The following is a 23,336-nucleotide window of genomic DNA, read 5'->3' on the forward strand; positions in this document are numbered from 1 at the left end:
TACTGTGGTATCAAGTATTCAAAACGATCTTGCAATTTGTTCTTAACCATCTACCTCTACCAAAAATGTAATTGGTGCGCTCATACAGGCTTTTACTATGCCGGCTGAAATTAGCCCCAAAATGTATGGTATCGTTTTTAACGCCTCCATATTATTTTCTATGTGTATTATTGGCTCTACATTTCACTACCAATACCATTGATTTTGATATTTTCTTTATGAATTTTATATCAAATTCAGAAAAATATTAATTGTAACTTTTTCACTTGCCATATATATACCAGAAGCAATCTGTGTGTGGACCAATATGAGACCATGATGTTTCCTTTGCCATTTGAATAAATGCTTTTGTACATAATTTTCTTGCCTTTATTATTTTGTGCATTATTTTGTTTGTTTTTATTTTAATAACTTGTTCAATAACTTTTTGTGTCTCCTCTCTTTCCTCTGTACATTCTCCTATATCAAAGCACCAGTATTTAGGGAATTGCACAGTTTACCACACTATCTAAACACAACTTATTAATATCATACATTGTTAATGTATTTGCTTTTTTTTCTCTTGGTTAAAAAATAATTACGTTTACTTATATCACCTGTATGGAAAATATCATTTAGTTCTCTTAATTTGTATTCATTTTATCATTTGTGATAATGTAGAGTGCACAATTTGATGAGTTCTGTGCACTCTCTCTCTCTCTCTCTCTCTCTCTCTCTTTCTCTTCCTCTCTATAATATAAAATACACATTTTTTATAAGGGATAGCAACTGTGAAGAAAAAAAGAAAGATTGGAAAGTGAAAATGTGTTTTAGGCAAGGAGTAAAGTATAGCATTATTTTACAGCTCCTTAAAGGTACTATCCCATTTGCAGGCCAAAAAATGAAAAGGTTAAATTCCAACAGCATTTGAAAGATAATACTAATTTAGAACAAGTGGGAAAATAACGACTATTAGTTGTTGAATCGACGTAAGAGCTATAGATCTAGAGTATTAGTTATAGTCTGATTTTCAGACCATTGTACCGAATGGTAGTACGTTATGCTACTCAAAGATTCAATCAGTTTAATTTTGGCCATTACAAGCAGTGGTTTATTGATGTAGACAAATGCTCATGTACCCTCTACAGCTCATTTTATGTATGTTATTACCAAAGAAGAAAAAAGCCAGTCAGTCGCTCAATAGTGTCCGACAGGGAAGTCTAGCAAGTAAATAGGTTTCCTTGCATAATTTGAATATGAGGACACTGCTAACGTTTAAATTTCACAGATAGGACATACATGATATATTCATAATTCCTGCAAAGTTCTACAGAATTTGATGTTGGCTGCAAAAGGGACATAGTATGCTTTTTAAGTAATTTTATGTAATATAAATATACATCAAACTCTACTTAAACCCCTTGTGTAATACTTCAAATTATCCTAACTTGCAATAGACCAATTTGAAGATTTATTCCTAGTTTCACTGTTGAAGGTCTGGACCCAGGTTCATCATTGGTACACATGTATTAAGAACTTTTATAAGCTACTGAAATTGTTACATTTGATTGGCGGTAAGCAAAACTCGCGACCGTGTATTTTTTTCGTTGAGCAAAAGTGAAATGCGAAACTTGTAACGGGGGCCAAGTGGTTATAAAGATGTAAGTAGGTGAATAAAATATAGTACTCATGGTATTCTAAAGATAGATTTTTATTTCTGCTTATATAGTAATCCAACAATACCTCATCTCTGATTAATTCAAGAAATCACTACTTCACAGATTACACAACTTCGAAATTGAAACCATTTTGGAGTAGTCTAATGTGCAAATGACAAAGAAAACAGAACTTCTTGGGTCTTAACAACTGAAAGGCAATTAAAGAATACAATTATTACTACATTAGAATATAAAATTTACATATAAAATATGGAATAAGGTGAATAATTATACAAATTACCCAAATACTTTACCAATAACAAATTCTACATCTTTGCTAATTATCGTATACATTTTTAAGTAGGAAGGCAAAATTTAATTTTTGCAAAGAACCTTTCATATTCTAATTTTAATTTCTGAAGGCAGTTTTACACACACAATATTAACTTAAACATTCATCACATGCACACTGCAAGTCAAAAAGATAAAACTATATTAACTATATCATCTGTGTACATGATAAAGCAATGTCTTAGTATATATGTTTACATAACATGGTATAGGAGAAAGGGGACTTTATCCATGTGCATATACAAACAAAATAAATGCAAGACAGAACTCAAAATATACAAAATATACAAAGAATACCTGTAAAGAGTTCTTGTACTTTCAGAATGTTTCTACATATAGTACTGTTCAATACATTTAAAGATTATCAGCTGAATAAAACAAGAGCCATATATTCATGTACATAGAGTTGGCTATTTTTGTTACTATGGTAGCAAAATGCTGCTTTTTTCTGTGGGCTTGTATTAATTGTAATATTTGTAATAACTGTTTGTTATTCTTATTCTTTTACATCATACTGATCAAAGCACTGATACAGCAAAAATAGAAATTCTATTCGGCAGTAAACATACGGCAGTAAAAATATTAGTCATCAATATACAAAGATTCAACCTATTACAAAAGATATAACATTAGCAATGACATAGACATTGGGCTTGCCAACAAAACACCATGTTTCTCCTCAATAAAGCTAAGTTGGCCAACTCTGATTCCTTGTCTGTGTATAGAGGGCTTAATATCTTACTTGTATAACTCAACCAAAAATTAGGAATGCACATGCAGAATTTGGAATAATTGGTGATGGAATTTGGGGGCAAGAGCAAGATATTACGCTGTATGCATATGGCCACAGTTACCTACAAAGGCACTTAATATACATGTACATTTAAGTATGTGTACATATATTATGTCACCCCACTTCCTTCTCTATAAGAATTAATTCATCAACTGTTTCACTTTCTGGTCAATTGCTTACTAAATTATCAAGTACCAATGTAGATATATTCTCCACTACACTACACTAAAGACAAATTTCAACAACAAGAAACATACAAACCTTGCCACAAAAAAACCCCATGTATTTGCATAAATACAAAAACAAGAAAATATACAGAAGATTGAAGAAGCTACCTAGCAGTTCAAATGATATTTCTGATCATTAAATTCACACAAATCTCGCTAGTTTTGAAGGGAAATGATCATGCTGGTATACATTTCCACAGGATTTCAGATTTTCTAAACTTTGTCCATCAAATAACTACTTTGAATGTATTATTCAATATGTGATTAAAAGCTACTATGTTGTTCACATGATCTGTAAAGCTATGCTCCTTTAAGTGAATTCTATGTCGTGAAATAAATTGACTAAAAGGCTGTCTTGGACAACAACAAAGAATAATCATCAAAATATAAGGTATTAAATTAATTTAGTGATCAAAGAAAATGTGATCCTTTAAAGAAACAAATTACATAAATGAAAAAAGAAGAGTTTTAGAAACTCCCATGTCATGATCTAGAATGGTTTGTCACCCACAAAGTTACTGATAAGTTGAGCAGTTGCTATAGGTTTGTCAGCTGCTGTCATATGACCTGCTCCCTGTAAAGAAAGGTAAATGAGGAAAAAAAGAATGCCACTACATCAGAAATACAGACAAACAACAATATTTTTATTTTAAATCTCTGTCAAATTCCAGGAAAATGCTTTTAAGTAATAAGCCCATCGGTACCAAGACCATTTAAAAAGTGACCTCAAATATCCTCAGAATTTATAAACATGGAGGGCTTTTACTCTGTGTATTTTAGACTAATCAATCCCAAAGTGATAGAGCTCTAGCCCATTTTCGAGGGATAAGTCTGTTGACCCTTATCCCTTGAAAGATAGCAACAGTTGGTTGATAGGCCCTACTCCAAACACAGTAATGTGCAATTTTGATGAGTAGGCATTGTGCACTTTCAGTTAGAGCAGTGGATGCAGTCTCAGAGCTATGGTATGGTTCTACAACAAATTCTTCAGCTATTAATGCTCTACTGTTAAATTAATTTTAATTTTATGATTATAGTAACCATATTTCTAACTTTAATCCTGGACCGAACACTACATGTAACCTTAAAGACCGTCAATACTACTGGGCCAGAAGGGATTAGACCACACAGCGAGGTAACTGACAGGTGGCTATCTCATTAACTCAGCTCTCAACTAACATAAGAAAAAGAGGATCATGGGGGACCAACAGGCACCGATTGGGGAAGTTTTCTATATAGAGGGAGCAAGTAGCTACAAGTAGTACAGAGGGGCTTTAACACAACCCTAAACTAAACATACAACCCAAGTGCAACCCTTTGCTCTGAACTGCTTTCCATCTTACACATACATGTCATTTCAAGGATTGTTCCATAAGTCCCATAGAATCCCTCAAAACTATCCCTCCAAACATACCTTGACTGTAGCAAAGGCAACACGGTCATACTCCTTGACGAATCCTGCGATCTGGAGAGAACCATCACTGTAGAGCCATGTTCTCCATTGGACCTCCTCCTCTAAACCTAAGGCATCTACAAACCACTCATCTCCAAGACAGTTACTCATAGCATCTACATCGCCGTTGTACACTAGGACGCGATATTTCTGTGCAGGGGAGAGAAGAGAGTTCGCCATTTTTAACCAAATTTGCATATTCATACTATTTTCTAAGCTACCGGTATTCTATCTCATTCTTTTCACACCTTAAAACACAATCTATATTTGTAAGATGATGCAGACATCTAGGGCTGAAAGTTCCTTATGAGGATTAAACATTGAATGGTGGAAAATGAATCAGAATTTTCTTTTGAACCCGCAAATTATACACATGTATAAAATGTACGATGATTACAAGATTAGAATGTTCAAGTTTACATGATCAAGCAATGAGCAGCACTTAAACTAACATGAGAACAATACGGAAATACAAAAATGTTCATATTACATTCATGCATCACCCAAAATATTCTCCCATTTCCAGTCAAACAAGAAAAGACATTCAATCTTCATATGACCCATCTCAGGGTGACCATAATGATAACTAATATTCATATACATAAAAGTATAATATAGTGGATATTTGTAATTGGTTTTCATCATGAAATGAACATTTTGGTATTGCGTCATGTCCATGTAAAAGTGCATGGACACTTTCTTGATCAATAGGCTGATTGGCAACAATGGTGCAAGCATATTAAAAATAGCAAAAGACAGAAGTGGATTTAGAGCCAAGATCCCGATGTCTAGATCATACAAGACACCTAGCAAGCAAACAAATATCCTGTCTCTACACAATAATTAAAGTGATGCTGCTTGTAAGTGTCGGCTTGCATGGTGATGTAGATATACAGTAGGCTTGCAATCATCGTACATTTTATACATGGTGCACCCGCAAGCCTATTGTATAAATTAAATTGATGTAAATCAAATGATACATACATAGGTCTGTTGGAGTGCAATATAGGTCGACGTCAGATCTGGGTACAACTTGATGTAATTCTGAGCAACTTCAGCACTGTAAAATAAAATATGATATGATAAGTGGGCATGTTATATGTAAAAAAGTTGCATATATATACAAAATACTTCCGTCAAGAAAAGTGAAAACATTGAAAGTATCACAATCATGTTAAATTAATGAACAAAAATAAACAGCGAGCTTGTATATAATCATTGATAACCTAATCCTCTCTGCAAAAATTTCTTCTCATGCAATAAACTTTTAAAAAACTCATTATCTTCATCAAAAGGCATACACAATGAAATACTGAGTATAATAACATATTATGATTATGATGTTCTTAATTTTCTGTTGGTGTGTATACTGGTATTCTGTGGATTTTTCTGATAATGTTAACTATCAATCCATCAGATGCAATTAAAACCCAACATAAATAATTTAATTCTTGATAGGCCTAATACTTGATGCTCATTTTTCTAAAAATTGTACTAAGTATAAACCTGAGATTGTACTTACTTGCACACTTGCCATGCTGGTCTGCTCCCATCGATGTGAAGGGCTTCTCTTACATAGGGGCTACTCAAGTAACCAGTCACTAGACTTGTATTCACACACTGTATATCCTGCCTCATCTTATGACTGGGTCGCTTATGGAGGAACTGGTGCGGCCACAAAGGAAAGATAAGACAAAGAAGGAGATATTGATGATTTCTTAGGCTTTGTTAGAAATTGAAATCCCCATATTTTTCCTCACTGATGTCAGTATTGAAACAATAATCTCTAATGATAGATACATGTAAACTTCAAACAAGAAATATTAGTACAGTAGATACAGGAAGACACAAAACAACAGCAGAAGTAGAAAAGGAGAAATTGGAAGAAAGGGGGATAAAGGTTTGTATCCTACTGAGCCATTTGCGTAAATGTACCTGTACATGAGCTACACTGTTACCCATTAAATTGGAATATTTTGTTCCAACTCTTTTCATGGCATGATTATGACAATTGATTTATTCTTGACGGATAAAGTTTGTATCTACTCAGAACTTTATTCATCAATCTAAAGAGTCATAGAGACTGATTAACAAAATTCTGAGAAGATATAAATTCCATCTTTAAAGAATGCACCATATAGTCATGATTATTTCATGAAATTGAATAAGATAAAGATTATTCCAACCTCATGGGCAACAGTGTACAATTTATTCCACCTCAACAGCAACCACGGACTACAAGAAAACAGCTGCATCCTAACTAAAGAATTTCACTCATTCGCAGTAATAAATCCAACACACCATTTGCCTTGACTGTGCATATTTGCTATATCTGAAGACGTCAGAAGGACTGGTTCCATAGTGTACGTAGCCATCTTTCTGAAGGGCGCCCCCTGGTGGTGAGGCTTCTCCAACACAGTCAGTCAGAATATTGTATGGATTCAGGCCGATTGAGTCGACATTCATCAGTGCCTTGTCGACCTGTGCATGGACAAAGAGAGAAATCATGTAGAAAGAGCATGAATAATCATTTCATGCTTTACACACGGCTACAAAATTCAAGTTTTAAAAGCAAGGACAAATTGTTACTGGTGGGCGGTTTCATGAAATACACATTTGTTCTATCGGTACTCGGTTGAAATATTGAAAATTGAGTTGTACTATTTACTTACAGCAACACTGCAGGCTGCAACTGAGGAATTGTAGAAATTACACTTTCCACTAACACAACAAGTAAGTTGTAGGGTGCTCCACAATCTGGAAAAAATAAATAAAAAACAAAAACTGATCATATCCTTGTTCATGTTTCAGGACCTTAATCCCACAAAATCAATACATGCAGAAAGGCATTATGTATTCCATGGACATAACTTTAACAATAACAACAAGAACACACAAGAAAATGTTGTCTTTAAACAAAAATCATAATTTTAATTCCCTGTCATATTTTCCATCACATTCCATAACAGCACATACCTTGCATAACATATAAAGGAAGTGAGAATGTCAGAATAAGCTTCTTTTGTTCGAGCATCAAGAGAGTAACTTACTGGTCACCAATGATACCTCTGTAGTATGTAAAGTAGATCAGGGAGTTTGCCAATTGTTCTTCACTGGTCATCCCATTACCAACAGCAAAGCCCTGTAAAATACAACAAACCAATCAATTCCATCTTGCAATGATCTTTATATATATGCTTACTCTTTAAAAAAAAAACCTGGCTTGAGTAAGACAATATTAGACCATCTTAAATACACTTTATGATAAATATGAGCACTATATAATATATAACTATACAATTATTATTATCATTATCATTATTACATAACCTATCAAAACGGTTTAACTTATCTTGCTCTTCTTATTTTAAAAGAAAAAGTATACTCATCAGATTCAAAGTGAGTTATCCAATTTACATTTTAAATCTGGAGGTAAAACAATATACTCTTAGTGACTTACACTTTGAATAATTATATGTGCTCTTGTTTACTATTACCTTAATACATCACAAAGAAGAAAATACATACACAGCTGAAAGCAGATAAGCACATCAGTATAGTTTACCTTAAGAGTAGTAATGTTAGTTGTCTGTTGTATCTTGAGTGCCAGCAGGGGAGCATACACACCCCCGTACCCCTCCCCCATGATGTACATGGGAAGACTAATTACTTCAGGGAACTCAGTTAAGAAGAACTGCAGAGCGGCTACATGGTCGCTGGTCACCTGGGAAAGAAAAGAAAGTTATCAATATTTTCAGTGTCCTTATCTACATATTAATCAACCAACCTCTTGAACACCCCCCCCCCCCTCTTTTTCTCTCCCTCTCTCTCCTTCTCTCTCTCTCTTTCTCTTTCTCTCTCCTCTCTCTCTCTTTCATTAGCTTCTGTTTGTATCTATCCTCTAATTCAGTTTACCAATCCACTCCCTGTGTGCTCATTTTTAATTTTTTTCATCCTTTTCCTATCCCTCTCTTTTCTAGTTAAAAGGTATGCACATCTAAAGACATACTAATCATAAATCTGGTTAAACATTCTACACTACATCAATGTCAGTTACAATTTATCTATGGGGATGTCCCAATCCCCTGTGTAACACGACTGTGTCTTACCTGGTTATCGTCAGACTTAGTTAGTCCATCGGTAGAATAGGAGAATCCTACACCTGCAGGTGATTCTATGTACAAGATATTGGCAAACTGTAGAAACATAAAGGCAAACAAAGAAACAATGAACATAGGAAGGAGACATGAAGGAGACATGAAGGAGACGCGATGGCTCTGTGGTAGAGCAGTAACCGTGAAGTCCCGGGTTCGAAACCAAGTCGATGCGCTAGTGCCCTTTGGTAAGGCATGAATCCTCATTACCAAGTCCCTCAGAGAGGACTTAAAGCCGTTGGTCCCCTGGTTACTTACTTACAAGCATACACATGCTTTTTTAGCAAAAAATATATAAAAAAGTAAAAAATTAAAAATATCAAACCAAAAATTGTGTTACTTTGAATATCTTCTTCTTCTCTTTTGGCCGAATTCATAAATATATCTACTTCTGCAATGAATTGACCAAGGGCTGACTTTGCCTTTTGTCTGTGAATGAGAGTAACAGGATTGAAATGATAATCACCTTATTCCAGCTGTTGTCATTGTAATCCAGGTCGTATCCATTTTCTTTGACGAGGTACGGACCATTCCCTGCCAATATGCTATAGAGGGCGCTACATCCTGGTCCATCGCCTAACCATACAATCAGAGGATCTTTGGTAGGGCTGTTTTCAGACTCCACATACCTGATCATAAGAAGGAAATTGTGAATTGATGATTATTTTTCTAAATGGTGTAAGCCATAGATTTAAGATTAAACCCAGAGTGATTGCAAATATCATCAAATGAGTGGAAATTTATCTTCTATAGTGCTCTGAAAGAAATTAATTAGCTTTTACAAATTTTGATAACTGATGACTTAGTTTCCAGAAAGTTTTCACATTGACCAAGGATGTACTCAATTAGTTTCAAGAATTAATTATTTACAGCTTCATGAGATTTATAATTTAAAAATGGAAGCTCATTCGTTTGGTTAACTTTTTCCATGCCAGGAGATGAAAATTTCTCCCAAGACTTTGAGTGTTGAACTTTAACATTGTTTTGAAGGCTGTGTTTGGACTTGAAAAGTTTATGTTTGTCTTCCTGAAACTTAACAGGTAAGTTCCTTGTGAAATCTATATATTTACACCAAATTATCAATATGGTAAGTAAATTACATTCAGATGTCAAATTTACTCTTGAAAATTCAGATATCAAATTTACTCTTAAAAATTCATTTTTAATTTTAATTTAAGACAAAACTTTACATGGTGATAATCTGGCATATATGAAGAGGTTAATTTTCATTCTGACAAAGATCTTGATACTCAATTTAAAATGCTTCCTACCAGTAGTGCAGCATATGATTGGCAGTGCCGCTGAGGTAGCCAGAGTACTGGTTGAAGCTAGGCTGTTTGGCTAGACCAGGTAGGTTAGTGATCAAATCTGCTTTCTGGGCTCCAAGAACAGCAGAAGACCACAAAGACAGGAGAACCAACAACACAGGAACTGTGTTACCTATGTGAAGTAAATCACAGACAAAATTTTGTTTCTAATCTTCACTTCAACTTGTGAAAATAATTTATACAAAGATTGTGATTAATCGTTTAGGGTGGGGGGGGGGGGAAGGGTGAAAATATCTTTCAGTGAAAAAAATACACGGGGGCTCAGGGCGAATTTGCCCCCGAAATGCCCAAAAGAGCCCCTGAAAATCAGAAAAGAGCCCCTGTAAATTTGCATAGAGTTCCATGCAAAACATATTTTAGAGTGTTATTTTTATGTAGGCAAGCTTGAAAAGTAGCCCCCGTAAAATAAATATTATTATCTTTTTATTATATTTTTATCTTTCTCATTGTTCTTGTATATATTATTCTTGTTATACCTATTGGAATCATTGTATAAATCCAGCTCCTGTTACAAAAGCCAAAGAGACTACATGTACATGTACATTTATTCCTTTACCAATATGTATGTTTAAAAATAAGGTGCTAGATAATATCCCAGAGCTAAGACCATGACAGAAAAAGTGTAAGTTATGAGTTCATTTTATTCTCCTTCATCATCATAATATATACACAAACAGTTTTCCATAATGATAATAAATCAGATTATTACATGTTTCACCCCTTCTCTTAATTCAACTTTAACAGAACCTTGAAAAAAATAAGATTATAATTTTTTAAGGAGGTAAGATTAGGCGCAAGGGGGGGGGGGGGGGCAGTCAGGATGAAAATTTGTATTGTTTGGTATAAAATACAACATAAAATAAGTTATATTAAAGTTAATGATCAATGATTGAAAACCTGTTTTATTGCAGACATCACACAATCATAAAGGGTAAGTCAGACAATTCAACATAAACATAACAAAATTTTAACATATGGCCATGATTGGTTGCCGAAACACTTATTTGTGGCCATATTGTGAAGAAAACAGACATGAGTCACATGAGATCTCACAAATATGAAGGGGATACAAACTCATATTAGATTACAAGTTTTAGCCCGTCAAAACAGAACAAAATATTAAAGTTGCCAGTTATCATCAACACATTTTTAATGGATCGTGTCAGTGTCTATCGACTTCAAGGATTTGCTTGTTTGTGTTTTTTATAAATCAAATTTCAAACAGACTTTATCCAGTTTAAATAATAAACAAAGGTCAATAGAGTAAAGGAGCCCGTTTTCGGCCACTTAAGACAAAATCCTATTTTTAGGACTCTTTACTTCCTATTTATTATCATTTCTTGTTCAAATCATGAAGCAAATATTATTATTATTTAAACAAAAAAAGAATCCCAGAAAAAAATCACGAATTGCCATGACAATATTCATTTCAATTTTCACTGTTTTGGAGCCAGTTATCGGCCGAGCGTTTCAGTTTACGGCCGCATGTACAAAGTCAATAGGAAGCGCTCGCGCGCGCCGTGCATTTCCGCGCTGATGTACAGCACAAGCGGGCGGAGCAGGTATCCCACGCCGGAGCTCGCTGGTGCTCGCCTGGCCGAAGACAGGCAGAGCGGTGATCGGAAGTTGGAATCTGAATTAGACAGAGATATCGTGTGTGCGTCGCGGTGTGCGGCTGCATTGACTTAATACATGCGATGAGATACTTTTGAGCTTGCGACTAGCACAAAATCGTGCTCTAAATCTGAAAAATACTTGAAATAAAGCTCATTTTATGGTACCCATATTTCTTACAGACACGCGTAAGATACTCAATTTTTCAGATTTGGGTAGCGGGACCACCGATTACATCGCTAAAATGTGATATTTTAGGATATATTTTCCATTGCAAATGTGGTTCTTCAGTGACACTGGCATGGTATGGTATGTGTGGGATATGTGTTAGGCTATTATGCAATGTATTTTAGAGTTATTTTACCTTGCATCCAACCAATCGGCCGAAAACTGGAGCTGGCCGATTACCGGCTCCTTTACTCTAGATCTCAAAATTAATTTTCATAGATTTCACATTCATTGGACATTAAATGATAGATTTCTAAAGTAAAGCATTTCAACAATCTTCAGAACTTCATTATAACAACCTGGCCTCGGCCCACGGCACTAGACTTTTCTGCAGACATTCGATCCATATATTTTTTATTGTTGAGCAATTCTAGTGATCCATGATATCAATAATCAACTCTTTTGGTAATGAATAATGCCATCATAAATAAAATAGACACAGAGAAAAAAGACATTGAACTTTGAAGTTGAACTTGCAATGTTTCTTAGCACATTTTATTAGGGACTCTACTATTATGCATTAGTAAAACTTATTCAGCAAACCTGTCATCATCCTGATCATGTGTCAGTGTCAGAATTCAGTCTCGATCTCGTCAGATGCAGAGCCGAGTCGTCCACGGCCCACGCGCACGCCCACTCCGCCCAGCCACTAGCTCCAGAGTACACCAGCCGCAGTGCAGTGCAGTCACGGCGTCACCGACTCCGATTCCGAGTAGATCTACTGACGTTGACAAAACAAAGGTCAGAACTGAACTAATTGCCCCCAAAACCTCTTTCACTCTATGAAGCTTGAAGGCGGCGGCCGCGGGTGAAGCTAATTGGCTATGGCTAATTAATAGTGCGAGAATCAGAATGGAGCTGCTTTTATGGCATAACCTAGACCAATTTTTTCAAGTCAATACAGGTTAGGCTCGTCTAATTCTAAAATTTGGTCTCATCGTATCATCATGTGACTCAAAATGGTCAGGTGGGAAATTTTTAAACTGCGCATGCGCAGAGTTGAAATATTTCAAAAGCCATAACAACATTGTCGCTGAGGACGCCCATAATTTTGCATAAATACTCGAACTTGTAAGTAATTAGAATTCTTTTGTGTTTCCTGTATGATCAATCCAGATGATTTTTATTCACTAATCTAGTTTTACACGTAAGATGTTTTCAATTAAAGTGTAGATCTACGCCAGCATGGCAGTATTGCATAGATCTAGACTATCTGTAGAAACTAAAAACTGAAGAAACCAGCACAGTCCCATGCATTCAACTTGTGGTTAGTAATTTTAATAATTTTTATGGGATGATCGATTTTTATTAACACGATTAATAAATAATTGCCTAGTCTTTGCCATCATGGCCATTACTAAAGGCATTAGCTTTGGCATGCAAACTGATTCGGAGCTGCGACCCTTTCGTGTCAATTTTCTTATCTTTTTTGGAGTATTTTCCTAAAAACTTGAAACGAAGACATCAATCTGAATCTGGCAACAACAAAACGGAGGGGGGTTGTTGTAGAGTGAAAAAAATGAGCTCCATACACCCCCCCTTCCATCCCCCCATCGAGCCAAAAAAATAATAATTAATGCTCACTATCATGAAACAACCCTCACACTAACGTGTGATTTTCATTATAAAAACGTTGACCTCCTTCTTCTTCTTCTTCCTCCGCTCTATCGGAGATCAGCAGCTACCAGGGTACTGCAGTTTGTCATAGCAGGCAGGATTGTCAAGTCAGGTAGAAAATGTATTAGCGATTGCATTAGCACGAGCAGAGTGGATATTGTATAAAAATGACAGTGATGCATTAATAAGAAGGTTCTTTTGGTTAGGGCAGACAGTTGGAACATTCGGAAGTAGGACTGCCCGCGTGAAGGTCTCAAGGTCATCTGGACTGAATAGAGCGACTGCTCTATATTGACTGCTGTACGCCCCTGTGGTGGAGATTGTCGACCAGCTTCTGGCGATGATTCCTAAGTGTCATTGTGTGTGTTGATCCTGGTCAGAATTACGGAAAATTGCCAACAACAAATAAAAAAAAAAAAAAAAAAATCTGTTTTCATGTTGCCAATTTTACTCTGACTTTAAAACAGTCATCTAGAGTTCTAGACTCTAATTTAGTTTTTGTTGAAAGCCTAAGGTCTAAGACTAAGTTCCTAAGTTTTTTGATTTATAGACCTGTATTAATGTACCAAGTGATCTGAACGGAAGACCTACTGGATATCCTACACTCCCGTATAGATGATGATGATGATGATTTAAAAAAAAAAATCATATGATCCTGCATATTTCCCCTAAAAAACACAATCTTATGTGTACTCTGTCAGTTTCTGTGTTGAATTTTTCCCACATTATAAGGCCGTTAAAAAAAAATCCTCTTTCTTCTTTTTTGTACATCTTAATTTTCTTTTAACATCAATCATTGTTTGTTGATTACTTTAGTGTGGCAGCTCTGGGCAGGCACAATTTGGTTTTGATTGGTTTCAATGAATTATGTAAAGGAACAAAACAATGAAAAGTTAAGTATACAAATTACGATTGCTTACAAAGCCCTCAATAACACAAAAATACTCTTTCTTTTTACATTATTTTGTAGCATGCAGTAAGCCTCTTGCAGACTGGTGTAAAATGAGACATTGATTGCAAGCTAGTGTTCCCTTGGCCAGCCAGTAGTTTCACAATGGATTCGGACAGTGTGGATGATTATCCAGTGAGAGATACAGGAGCAGGCAGGAGTGCTTATGATGACAAAGGTACTGTATTTCTCTACCTCATGCATTAGTCCTGTAATTAAAGGTCTTATCACAATGCATTGTAAGTCCTTAAAAGTTAATAGTTAAATGAATGTTTTCTTGAGTAGGTTGATTTCCTGAGGAAACATTTAATTTTAGAATTGTAGCAAGACATATATGTTACTACTTTGAGTTAACTGTATGGAAATAACGGTAATTTGTGTACAATAACCATGTAATGAATGGAATGTTTTAGCAGATTTTAAGTAGCTGATCAATATTTTCCACCAAAAATCAATTTCGGGCTTGTGTGAAATGTATATTATGCAGCTAGTACTCTGATGAGAAGCATACTCTATTTTCAGTGAGTGAGCAGAAAAGATCCCAGCAAAGGAGAGCTGTTGCTAAGATAAGCCGTGAGGAGCTAGAGGACCAATATCTAAGACTTCACGATGAAAACCTCATCCTTAAGAGACACGCTAGGAAACAGGAGGAGAAGATCAAGAAGTAAGAGTTAATCTGAGTTATGATGATGAAGTGAATGGTTGATTATTTCCTTTTACCTTAAAACCAAGTAAATTATATACAAGAAATGACCCAGGAATAACAATCTTCGTAAAGGGTTAGTCAGCCCTGATAGAAGTTGATTGGTCAGTCAGAGTTTTAGGGAAACCCACTTATAATGTAGGTATTATGAATTTTACTTTTGTTATTAAGTTAAATGAATGCATTATTAAGGCAATGCTTAGTTCCGGAAAAACCTGTATATATATTAGTGAGGTTTTCAGAGAGATAAGGTGCATAGAATAAACAAATGTCATTTTGTTGTAGCTAAACCCAAATACATGTATTCCGCCAAAAAACAACTTTAATGAAAATGCCTGAATATTCCTTCCTTCCTACTCAGAATGGCCACCAAGCTTCTACGCTTGGTCCAAGATAACAAGAAGAAAGATGGTGAAACAGGGGCAGGAGGAACGGGAGCAAGGAGGAAAGGAGGAAGAGATATTGAGACAGACGAGTTGATTCAAGAACAGCAACAACGAATCAGAGACGTAGAGAAACACTGTGAAGCCTACAAGAAGAAAGTGAGTGATTCTATCATTCTATGCAAACCAGTTAGTGCTGTTTGTTCAGTATCTCTGATGTACAAAGAGTACCGGTGAAAATCAAAGTATTTTCTTATGACATGAAGTAATAAATCATTAAAGATGATCTGTCTCGTTTCTCTCATGTTTGGTTGACTTCTTTGGAAAATCTCTGTCTGTATAGGTAGGTCATTTTGAATATCTGCAATTGATTTTATATTTCTTTATCCTCAACAGCTCATGGTTGCAAAGCAGCAACTTGCTACACAAAGCCAAAGAAGAACACCATACAACCATGTCCAGTCAAGGATAAACACAGTAAGTTGCTCTCATTCATTTATTTACGTCTTAATCCCGATTTCAGTGTCTCAAAATCCATCTGCTTGAAAAAAATGTCAACAAATCTGTTCAACTCACATTTGCAGCATTATGTATTAGAATGAATATCATGTCTTCTTCAGCTTGAGCATTGTATGTTTCAAAATTTACCTGCCCCAATCCATTCGACACATACATATTCTGTAATTAGAGATACATGTACCAAATTTAATTAATTTACAATTTGATATGATCTTTTTTGCATTTAATCGTAATCAGTATGAATATGCTAATCAGTATAAATATACTAATCAGTATGAATATACTAATATTGTGTTTTTCTTTACAGGGTATGCCCAAGCCTCCTGGGGATGGTGTACAAAGAAATCTAAGAGTGCAGGGAAACAGAGCAGGGTAGGTACAATTCATTCTGTTTCATTGTCTGCAAAATTAGGATCACTTATGGTATGTATGTAAAAGCATTAAAATTATTTACATCATCAGATGAGTACATTGTATCTTACATTTACACCTCTCTCCCTTCCTCTTTGCGACTCTTTTTTTCATGTTCTAATGTGTAGGTCAGCAACTCCCAGATCAATACGTAATGATGTTCTACCTAGATATGGTCACAGTCTTCTAGAGGAAGCAAGAGCTGAAAACGAAAGGCTGTGAGTACCGTAAATCTCTGTGTATAAGGCGCACCTGTTTATAGGACGCACCCCTATGTTTAAGACAAAAAAATGAATTTAATTTTTTTTTTTTTTTTTTTTTTTTGCTCTTTTGCTCTTTTGCTAACATCATTCATGCAACATTTGATGAAAATGTACCGACACTACACAGTTATAGCTCCTTTTAGCATAATAATGCTGATTAGATGTAAAAACAACAAAACATTGTATTAATCATTATGTCTAATTCAATTCCCCACACTAAACTGCTAAATCCGTGTGTACTGCTACAAATGATGATATCCAGTCATCAATAAACTTGTTGAGTGAAAAGGAATATATGTAGAATGATTGCATCGTAGTAACAACTCTATATTGTCCTCTGGAGTTTCCTTTTTTTTTTATACAAAGTAAAAATATATGTAAGAATTAAAGTGAACTATATTGATTTCTTATTATCATACTGAATGATGATGTATGTTAACTGAGGAAAAACATTGAAACTCAACATTTTTTATATGAGGGTTTCCAAAGCCATATTTAAAGCAAAAGGATAAAAGCACGACGGTCATATTTTCCAGACAGAAGCCCAAGCAGCCTTCATGAAATTGTTGTGAAACTAACCTTGATGTTGTTTGATTTTTCCATCAGGAATGAGGAGATTGATAACTTGCATGAAAACTGTCAAATCTTAGATCAAGAGAAAGAAATACTAATGGAACAGGTGAGATATTTGTGTAAATAAGCATTGATCACCCTTTTAATGTTCCCAAAATATTTTGAGGTCGAGCAGTAAATTTTACTACATGTATTAATGGCCTGATAAACAGTGATTATTATTTATTGTGATACTTGTTGTATTGAATGATATTTCATACCCAAATTTACATTGAAACAAAATACTGTCTGGCCCTAGAAAGCTCATAAACACAAAGTTTTGTGTAAACCTATTGGTACCAAAGGAGTTTTAAATTATTTGTATAATTAGTGGTCAAAGGAAAAGTCGATCTTTAAATGCTCTACATTATCATTCATTGAGATGGGATGCAGTGGTTTATAGAAATATAGACTAATTTGATGTTTGGATGAAATAATGTCATGAACATGGTATTTTTCTATTTAAAAAACAGTCATATCTATTAAACCTTAAGAGGAAGCCTAACCTAAGTTATATTTTTCTCTGAGTGATGAAGCACCAAAATTCTAAACTATCATGGTGCAACAGACATTCAGGGACATTAAGGCAAATATTTGAGTTCAGGCGAATGTGAAATGTTTCTTTTGAGAAGATAGAGAATTTAATACATTTTGTATACAAAATAAGAAGAGTAGACCTTGATGAAACAGTTCCCTAACTTTCCTGACTTTTCACCAATGTGTTACTGTATATGTTGATTTGAATTGATTTGATTTGATTTGATTTATTTTTCCACTCAAATTAGTATAACAATATATAATAGAGCAAATAAATTATACAAGTAATGAAATACGTTCGTAATAAAATAAGTTTACAGACTACATTTAAGTTTGAGAAGTTAAGGAAGTTATCATGAAATATAAATTTAGGTTGTTTAGGATTTCTTATTTCTTTTATTTAGCATCAAAATGTGAAATTTTGTGTTTAATTAGACTTATGAAAAGTTGTAATTACCTGATTTTGTCATCATTCTGATTAAATTCACCATAAGCAATTCTGGGATAGTCATTCGTTTCAATATTATCTTTTTGTGATAGATTCGCATCAAGGAGCTTGACCATGAAGAAGTTCTTCTTAGACTGAAGGAACAGATGTCAGCAGGTCAAAGGTCAGATAAATATACCATGCTGTCGTTTTGTTTTTGTATAGATGTGTTTGAAGATACATGTACACCTGTGACTGAGGAGAATTTATTTCATAATGAGGGTGTTTTATTTGAATTGATAAGTGTATATACATGTATATTTCTTTTGTAAAAACTTGATCATATTACAATCAGCAGTGAGTATACAGCCTTTTTAATTTGTTGCGCCTTTTCGTCTTGGGCTTGGTCTTCTTGTCATAATTTGTGGCAGTTTCATTCAGCTGGCCTATACTTTATGCTCCACTCCAAAATGCCAAGAATACGAGCACTCAGTAAATTGTGCATATGAATATAATATCTCCAGGCAATTGAAGGAGAAATATCCTTCTCTTCAAAATTTAAGCATTTTTGTAGAATAGATTTTGCCATAACTTGTGAACAGATCAGAATGTCATAACTTTTGAATATGTGTAGAAAAATTAATCAAAAATATATATGTCACAACTATCATTGCATGCTCTAGCAGTTGTTTAAATTCATTTTTTTAGGGAGATAGATGTGAAAAATGTATTAAAAATCATAATAATAAGTGAACGAATGGCCATGTATCAAACACATACATATATTTTGATGGTTGTACTTTTCATTATATATAATGACTATAAACAGTAAGTCTAATAATGTGTACCATGATGAATTGCTATTTCCAAGGTTTGTTTCACCATCAAATTTATGAGACTGTTTGTCATACACATAATTTCTAATAACTTGACTCATAATTTTATCCCTATTCCCAAACCAGAAAAAAATCTTTGCTATTCTGAGTATTCTTTCAAACCAAGCAACATCATGTTGTGAAAATTATTTTTTTTTAAATTCAGCATTTTTCATATATAACATTAATCCTTTTATTTTTGTTGGACTAAAAAATCTTTCATTCGATCTTAGGATTGTTTCTGAAGTTTGATGTATGCTTTCCAAGCAATTCTTGAATATCAACTTGTATATATTGTGATTCAATAGTTTAGTAGCAGTTGGATTTCTGCAAACTGCAAATTCCTTTTCTTTACATCTGTATCTTATTCATGTACATGTGATTTCTTGTATCTTGTCAAATAATCATTGTAGATGTAGAGATTAGTTTGAATACTTGTATATATATTCCCTAGATTCTCTCTCCATTCTTTCTATCCATGCCATTTCAAACTTCAACTCCTCTTTCACATTCTGTCATTATCTTCTGCATTGGATGTGTCTGCAGGCATACAGCAAAGTGAGTATTATTCCTATGTTCCATGTACCATTTTTTTTTATCCACACTGCACATCATTATGATCTTCCATTACATTCTAGTATGCATGTTACTAACACTAAATTCCAATTACCCATATACACAAGCACTGAATGCTAATATTCAATAAATTCAAAAAGTTAGTGCTGTCTTTCATTTATGTACATATTTATGATTGATATCAAACTTGAGTTGCACAGTCGTAATTCTTCATGAGATAGGGTCTTGGGTTTTTCTTTTTTTTTTCATTCTAAATTCTTCTCTTCTTTTTTTTATTACTGACTTTGCTTGGCATTAATTATTTTTTATTTGTTGCTTTCTTTTCTTTTTATTAAATTTTCTTTTGTTTTGTTTGGTTATTTGTTTCTTCTTAAATTTTGTATGATGCTTGCATCTATGAACATTTAGATGCTCCACTATTTCTTGCTGCCAGATATGCAGGCATACACGTCACAGGGCACTGGCAATTAAACCATACAGAGTACATAACCCAGAGTTACATGACTGTTTATGAATCTAGATTAAATGCATATCATTAGCAAAAGCTAAAAGGTGTTTTAAGTGTGATTTGAAGTTGATTGAAATGTGAAAACGATTCTGTTTAAAGATTTAGGATTGTTAGCAGCAGAGGAAACACTAATAAGTTGTCCCTCGCTATAAAAATCACTTTCCACTCAGAATATTGAGAATTAAGATAATTTTACTCTGTAACTTGGATTAATGACTCGAGAGATTTTTGCAGGAGTCCCTTATGATTTGTTTGTAGGGTTTATGGTAATCAAATAATGAAACAAACTGTACCTTCAAGTAATCTAATGGACTATTTGATCTTTTGATGTGACCTATTACTTTTTAAAAAAATGAAAAAAGAAATCTAACTGCACTTACAATTGGTACTCTCACATCTTATTTAAAACCTGCACAGATTTTTTTTTTCTCACCTTATGTGTTCCTCTCGCATGCTGATTCCCTAGATCATGATTTCTATTCAGCATGATAAAGCATGATTTGAATGTATGATTAGCTCTCCCAAAATTTGATCATGGTCTCAAACTATGAACTTTTTCTCATTATACACACATGAAACGGTAAACTAGCTCAATAAAATTCTGCTGTGGCAAAGTGAAATAACATACACTGAAACAGAAATAACAAGCCACACATTTGGGGTTTTTTTGCATGCAGCAATTTTTCATCTCCCCTCTGAATTCATTTACATGCATGGTTCGATTAGTTTTTTAAGGTGGTTTGCCATGATGAAAGCATGAATGTAGCTGGGTAAAAGTGGACTCCAGTTGACCAGAGGTTAAACATTTGTAAATGGGATTATGCATATGAGCTCTTGCAGGAGTGCATACAGACCACATGTTCATTTAAGAATATATAACACCCAGAGTTCTTCACTACAATCACTATGAAAATATAACAAAGTGCCAGTAAATTTAGATTATATTTTAGGGTGACACAGTACTTTGGATGTTTAATAACATTTTATTATGGCATCACCAACTTTCAATAATAGTCCACTGATGTAAGTGATACATCTAGAAGTCATCAATATGTTAAAAAATAATAGTAATCTTTTCTGATGTCAATGAGAACTCATTTAATCCCAAAGCATATTTCAGATAAGCTAAATTTCCTTTTAGGCCAAAGTAGTGAAAATCTAAGCAATAAACATGAAACAGAATAACTATGCTATCGAAGAAAGAGGCATCAGTAGTCTTGTGATGACAGGGTTAATACTGTTGACCTTTTGTCCTACCTTGTATTATGTTGTGTATCCTGTCTCATGCTGATTTACTTTGTTTGATTTGATTTGATTTGATTTGATTGTTGTATTATAGGAGTAATATACAGGAGAATGTGGATATGATCAAACTACAGAGGGAGGTGAAAGAGAAATCTCAGAAGTTAGCTGCCCTTGAGGCCCAGTATGCAACCTTACAGGAGGTAAATGATTACACACTTAGATTAGTTAGTTCTGGTGTTTGAAAAACTATACCAGTTTGTATTGAATACCCTCAGGGAGTGGAAACTTATCTACAGCATTGCTGTAATACATCCAAGCACCTGGCTTTTCTAGAAACTTTTATATTTGGATTAGAAAAATTATTTTTTACATGTATGAGTATCCTATCAAAGTCTTTATACCAAAACAAGCAATTGATATTATAAAAATGGTTTCAAGAATGTAGGCAATCCAATTGATCAAATTATACTACGTGACTGGGCATCATTCTTTCCTACCACGTTTACCGTGCAAAAAAGTTCCCATCAAAAAGTGATAATGAACCCACAGCTAAACATAGGGAAACAAAGATAAACATCCTGATGATAACGATAGTCTTTGTTCTTGATATGAAAGACAGGTGAAAGGAAAGAGAAAAATATAGTTAAGACTTCCCATACATCGATATGGAAGAAGAAATAAGGTGCCAAGTCTTGCTTTGATTAGGCAAATAGATATTAATTGGCACTCTTTGAAAAACCCTGGATTGAATTGGTTTGTTTTGTGTGTACTAGAATCTTCACACAGTGAAGACCAGTCATGATGCTGTTATTGCTGAGATGGAAGACTTGAATAGAAAGCTACACCAGTCACAAGCAAAGTCACTCACACTACAGACGGAACTCAAACAAGGCTCAAATTTACAGAGAAATATATCAGAGGTAAGTCGATCGGGTCATTAACTTAATAGAGGTGTCGTTGTCGAGTGATTTCAGCACTTGACTTGAAATTACAAAGGTCCACTCCCGACATGGCACTAATGTCCTTTGACAAGGCATTAATGATGACCGGGTTAATGATATCTGTAAAGCGCTTAGAGACGGTATTTCCTATTGAGTGCTTTATAAATCCAGATTATTATAGTTATTATTAATTTCTTCGGGTATATGGCTTTTCATCCTTCATTGTCATAGTAATGTTATAATGATGATTAATTATTGAATACCTTGATATTGTTTCATATACATAAATATAAGTTTGCATGAGTACAAATGTAAGTTTTTAATCAATGGATGCAAAGGAAAACATAATAGAAGGAGTATCATGAAATTCTAATACCTGTAATATGAACAAAGTTTGTCAAACTTATTACTACTCAATCTGCATCTTGCCATCTTAATTCTGTGTTGTTAATAATGTTTCACTAAAAGAATGTCTTTTAAAGATACATGAATTACTTCCAAGAAACTTGTATCTGTTTAGTTTATGTATAAAATCTGACATGTGGACACATTTCTATTGTCGCCTTCTCTCTGTTTCTTTGATACAGCTGCAGGAGAGAATTACAGACACTGAAAATGAAAAAGATATTTTGAGAGAGGCTAATGAAAAATTACTGAACAGGTGAGTTATAGATTTGTGACTACCTCATGTTGGGTGTGTATCTCTTCACTGTGTGGGTTGGACGGTAATGGATTAACCTTACTCGACATTCTGGAAATTACTTTATTTTTTCGATAATTGAGAATCATTGCTATCGTGGATCTTAATATTTTGTCAGTTAAAAGCTGCAGCAAGATGTCTACATCTGCACAAGTATCAATGAATATTGTTTGGGTTTTGTGATGTCAGTATATTATGAGAATTAAATGATTTCAAATTAAAAGTACACTGAAGAAAGGGTATTCAATATTTTATTGAGTAGATTTTCTTCTTTTATTTCATCAT

General features: G+C 34.3%; 2 protein-coding genes across 5 annotated transcripts in view; one reads left to right on the forward strand and one right to left on the reverse strand.

The window, feature by feature from the left end:
* Positions 1-1,674: 1,674 nt before the first annotated feature.
* Positions 1,675-12,691, reverse strand: LOC589075 (lysosomal protective protein). The gene is made up of 12 exons (XM_030976247.1): positions 12,329-12,691; positions 9,887-10,055; positions 9,082-9,244; positions 8,571-8,657; positions 8,027-8,185; positions 7,512-7,603; positions 7,134-7,218; positions 6,763-6,942; positions 5,984-6,126; positions 5,446-5,521; positions 4,423-4,611; positions 1,675-3,582 (listed from the first exon to the last, which is right to left on the reverse strand). Exons 1-12 carry the CDS (start codon positions 12,345-12,347, stop codon positions 3,499-3,501), a joined length of 1,446 nt encoding a protein of 481 aa, XP_030832107.1. The 5' UTR covers positions 12,348-12,691; the 3' UTR covers positions 1,675-3,498.
* A 50-nt stretch (positions 12,692-12,741) lies between these two features.
* LOC585739 (protein fantom) overlaps positions 12,742-23,336 on the forward strand; it is a 29,073-nt gene continuing 18,478 nt past the window's right edge. For 3 of the 4 annotated variants that reach the window (XM_030976243.1, XM_030976244.1, XM_030976245.1), the window contains exons 1-13: positions 12,742-12,856; positions 14,373-14,529; positions 14,874-15,015; positions 15,416-15,596; positions 15,834-15,914; positions 16,264-16,328; positions 16,496-16,585; positions 17,237-17,309; positions 18,320-18,390; positions 19,628-19,639; positions 21,505-21,610; positions 22,184-22,330; positions 22,939-23,012. In XM_030976243.1, the coding sequence (XP_030832103.1) occupies positions 14,457-14,529; positions 14,874-15,015; positions 15,416-15,596; positions 15,834-15,914; positions 16,264-16,328; positions 16,496-16,585; positions 17,237-17,309; positions 18,320-18,390; positions 19,628-19,639; positions 21,505-21,610; positions 22,184-22,330; positions 22,939-23,012 (1,115 nt within the window). In that variant the 5' untranslated portion in view covers positions 12,742-12,856; positions 14,373-14,456. The remainder of the gene's footprint in view (positions 12,857-14,372; positions 14,530-14,873; positions 15,016-15,415; positions 15,597-15,833; positions 15,915-16,263; positions 16,329-16,495; positions 16,586-17,236; positions 17,310-18,319; positions 18,391-19,627; positions 19,640-21,504; positions 21,611-22,183; positions 22,331-22,938; positions 23,013-23,336) is intronic. The other variant, XM_030976246.1, reaches the window with a different exon arrangement.

Source organism: Strongylocentrotus purpuratus, unplaced genomic scaffold (genome assembly GCF_000002235.5).
Source record: "Strongylocentrotus purpuratus isolate Spur 01 unplaced genomic scaffold, Spur_5.0 spur5_scaffold_8, whole genome shotgun sequence".
Taxonomy (NCBI): Eukaryota; Metazoa; Echinodermata; class Echinoidea; order Camarodonta; family Strongylocentrotidae; genus Strongylocentrotus; species Strongylocentrotus purpuratus.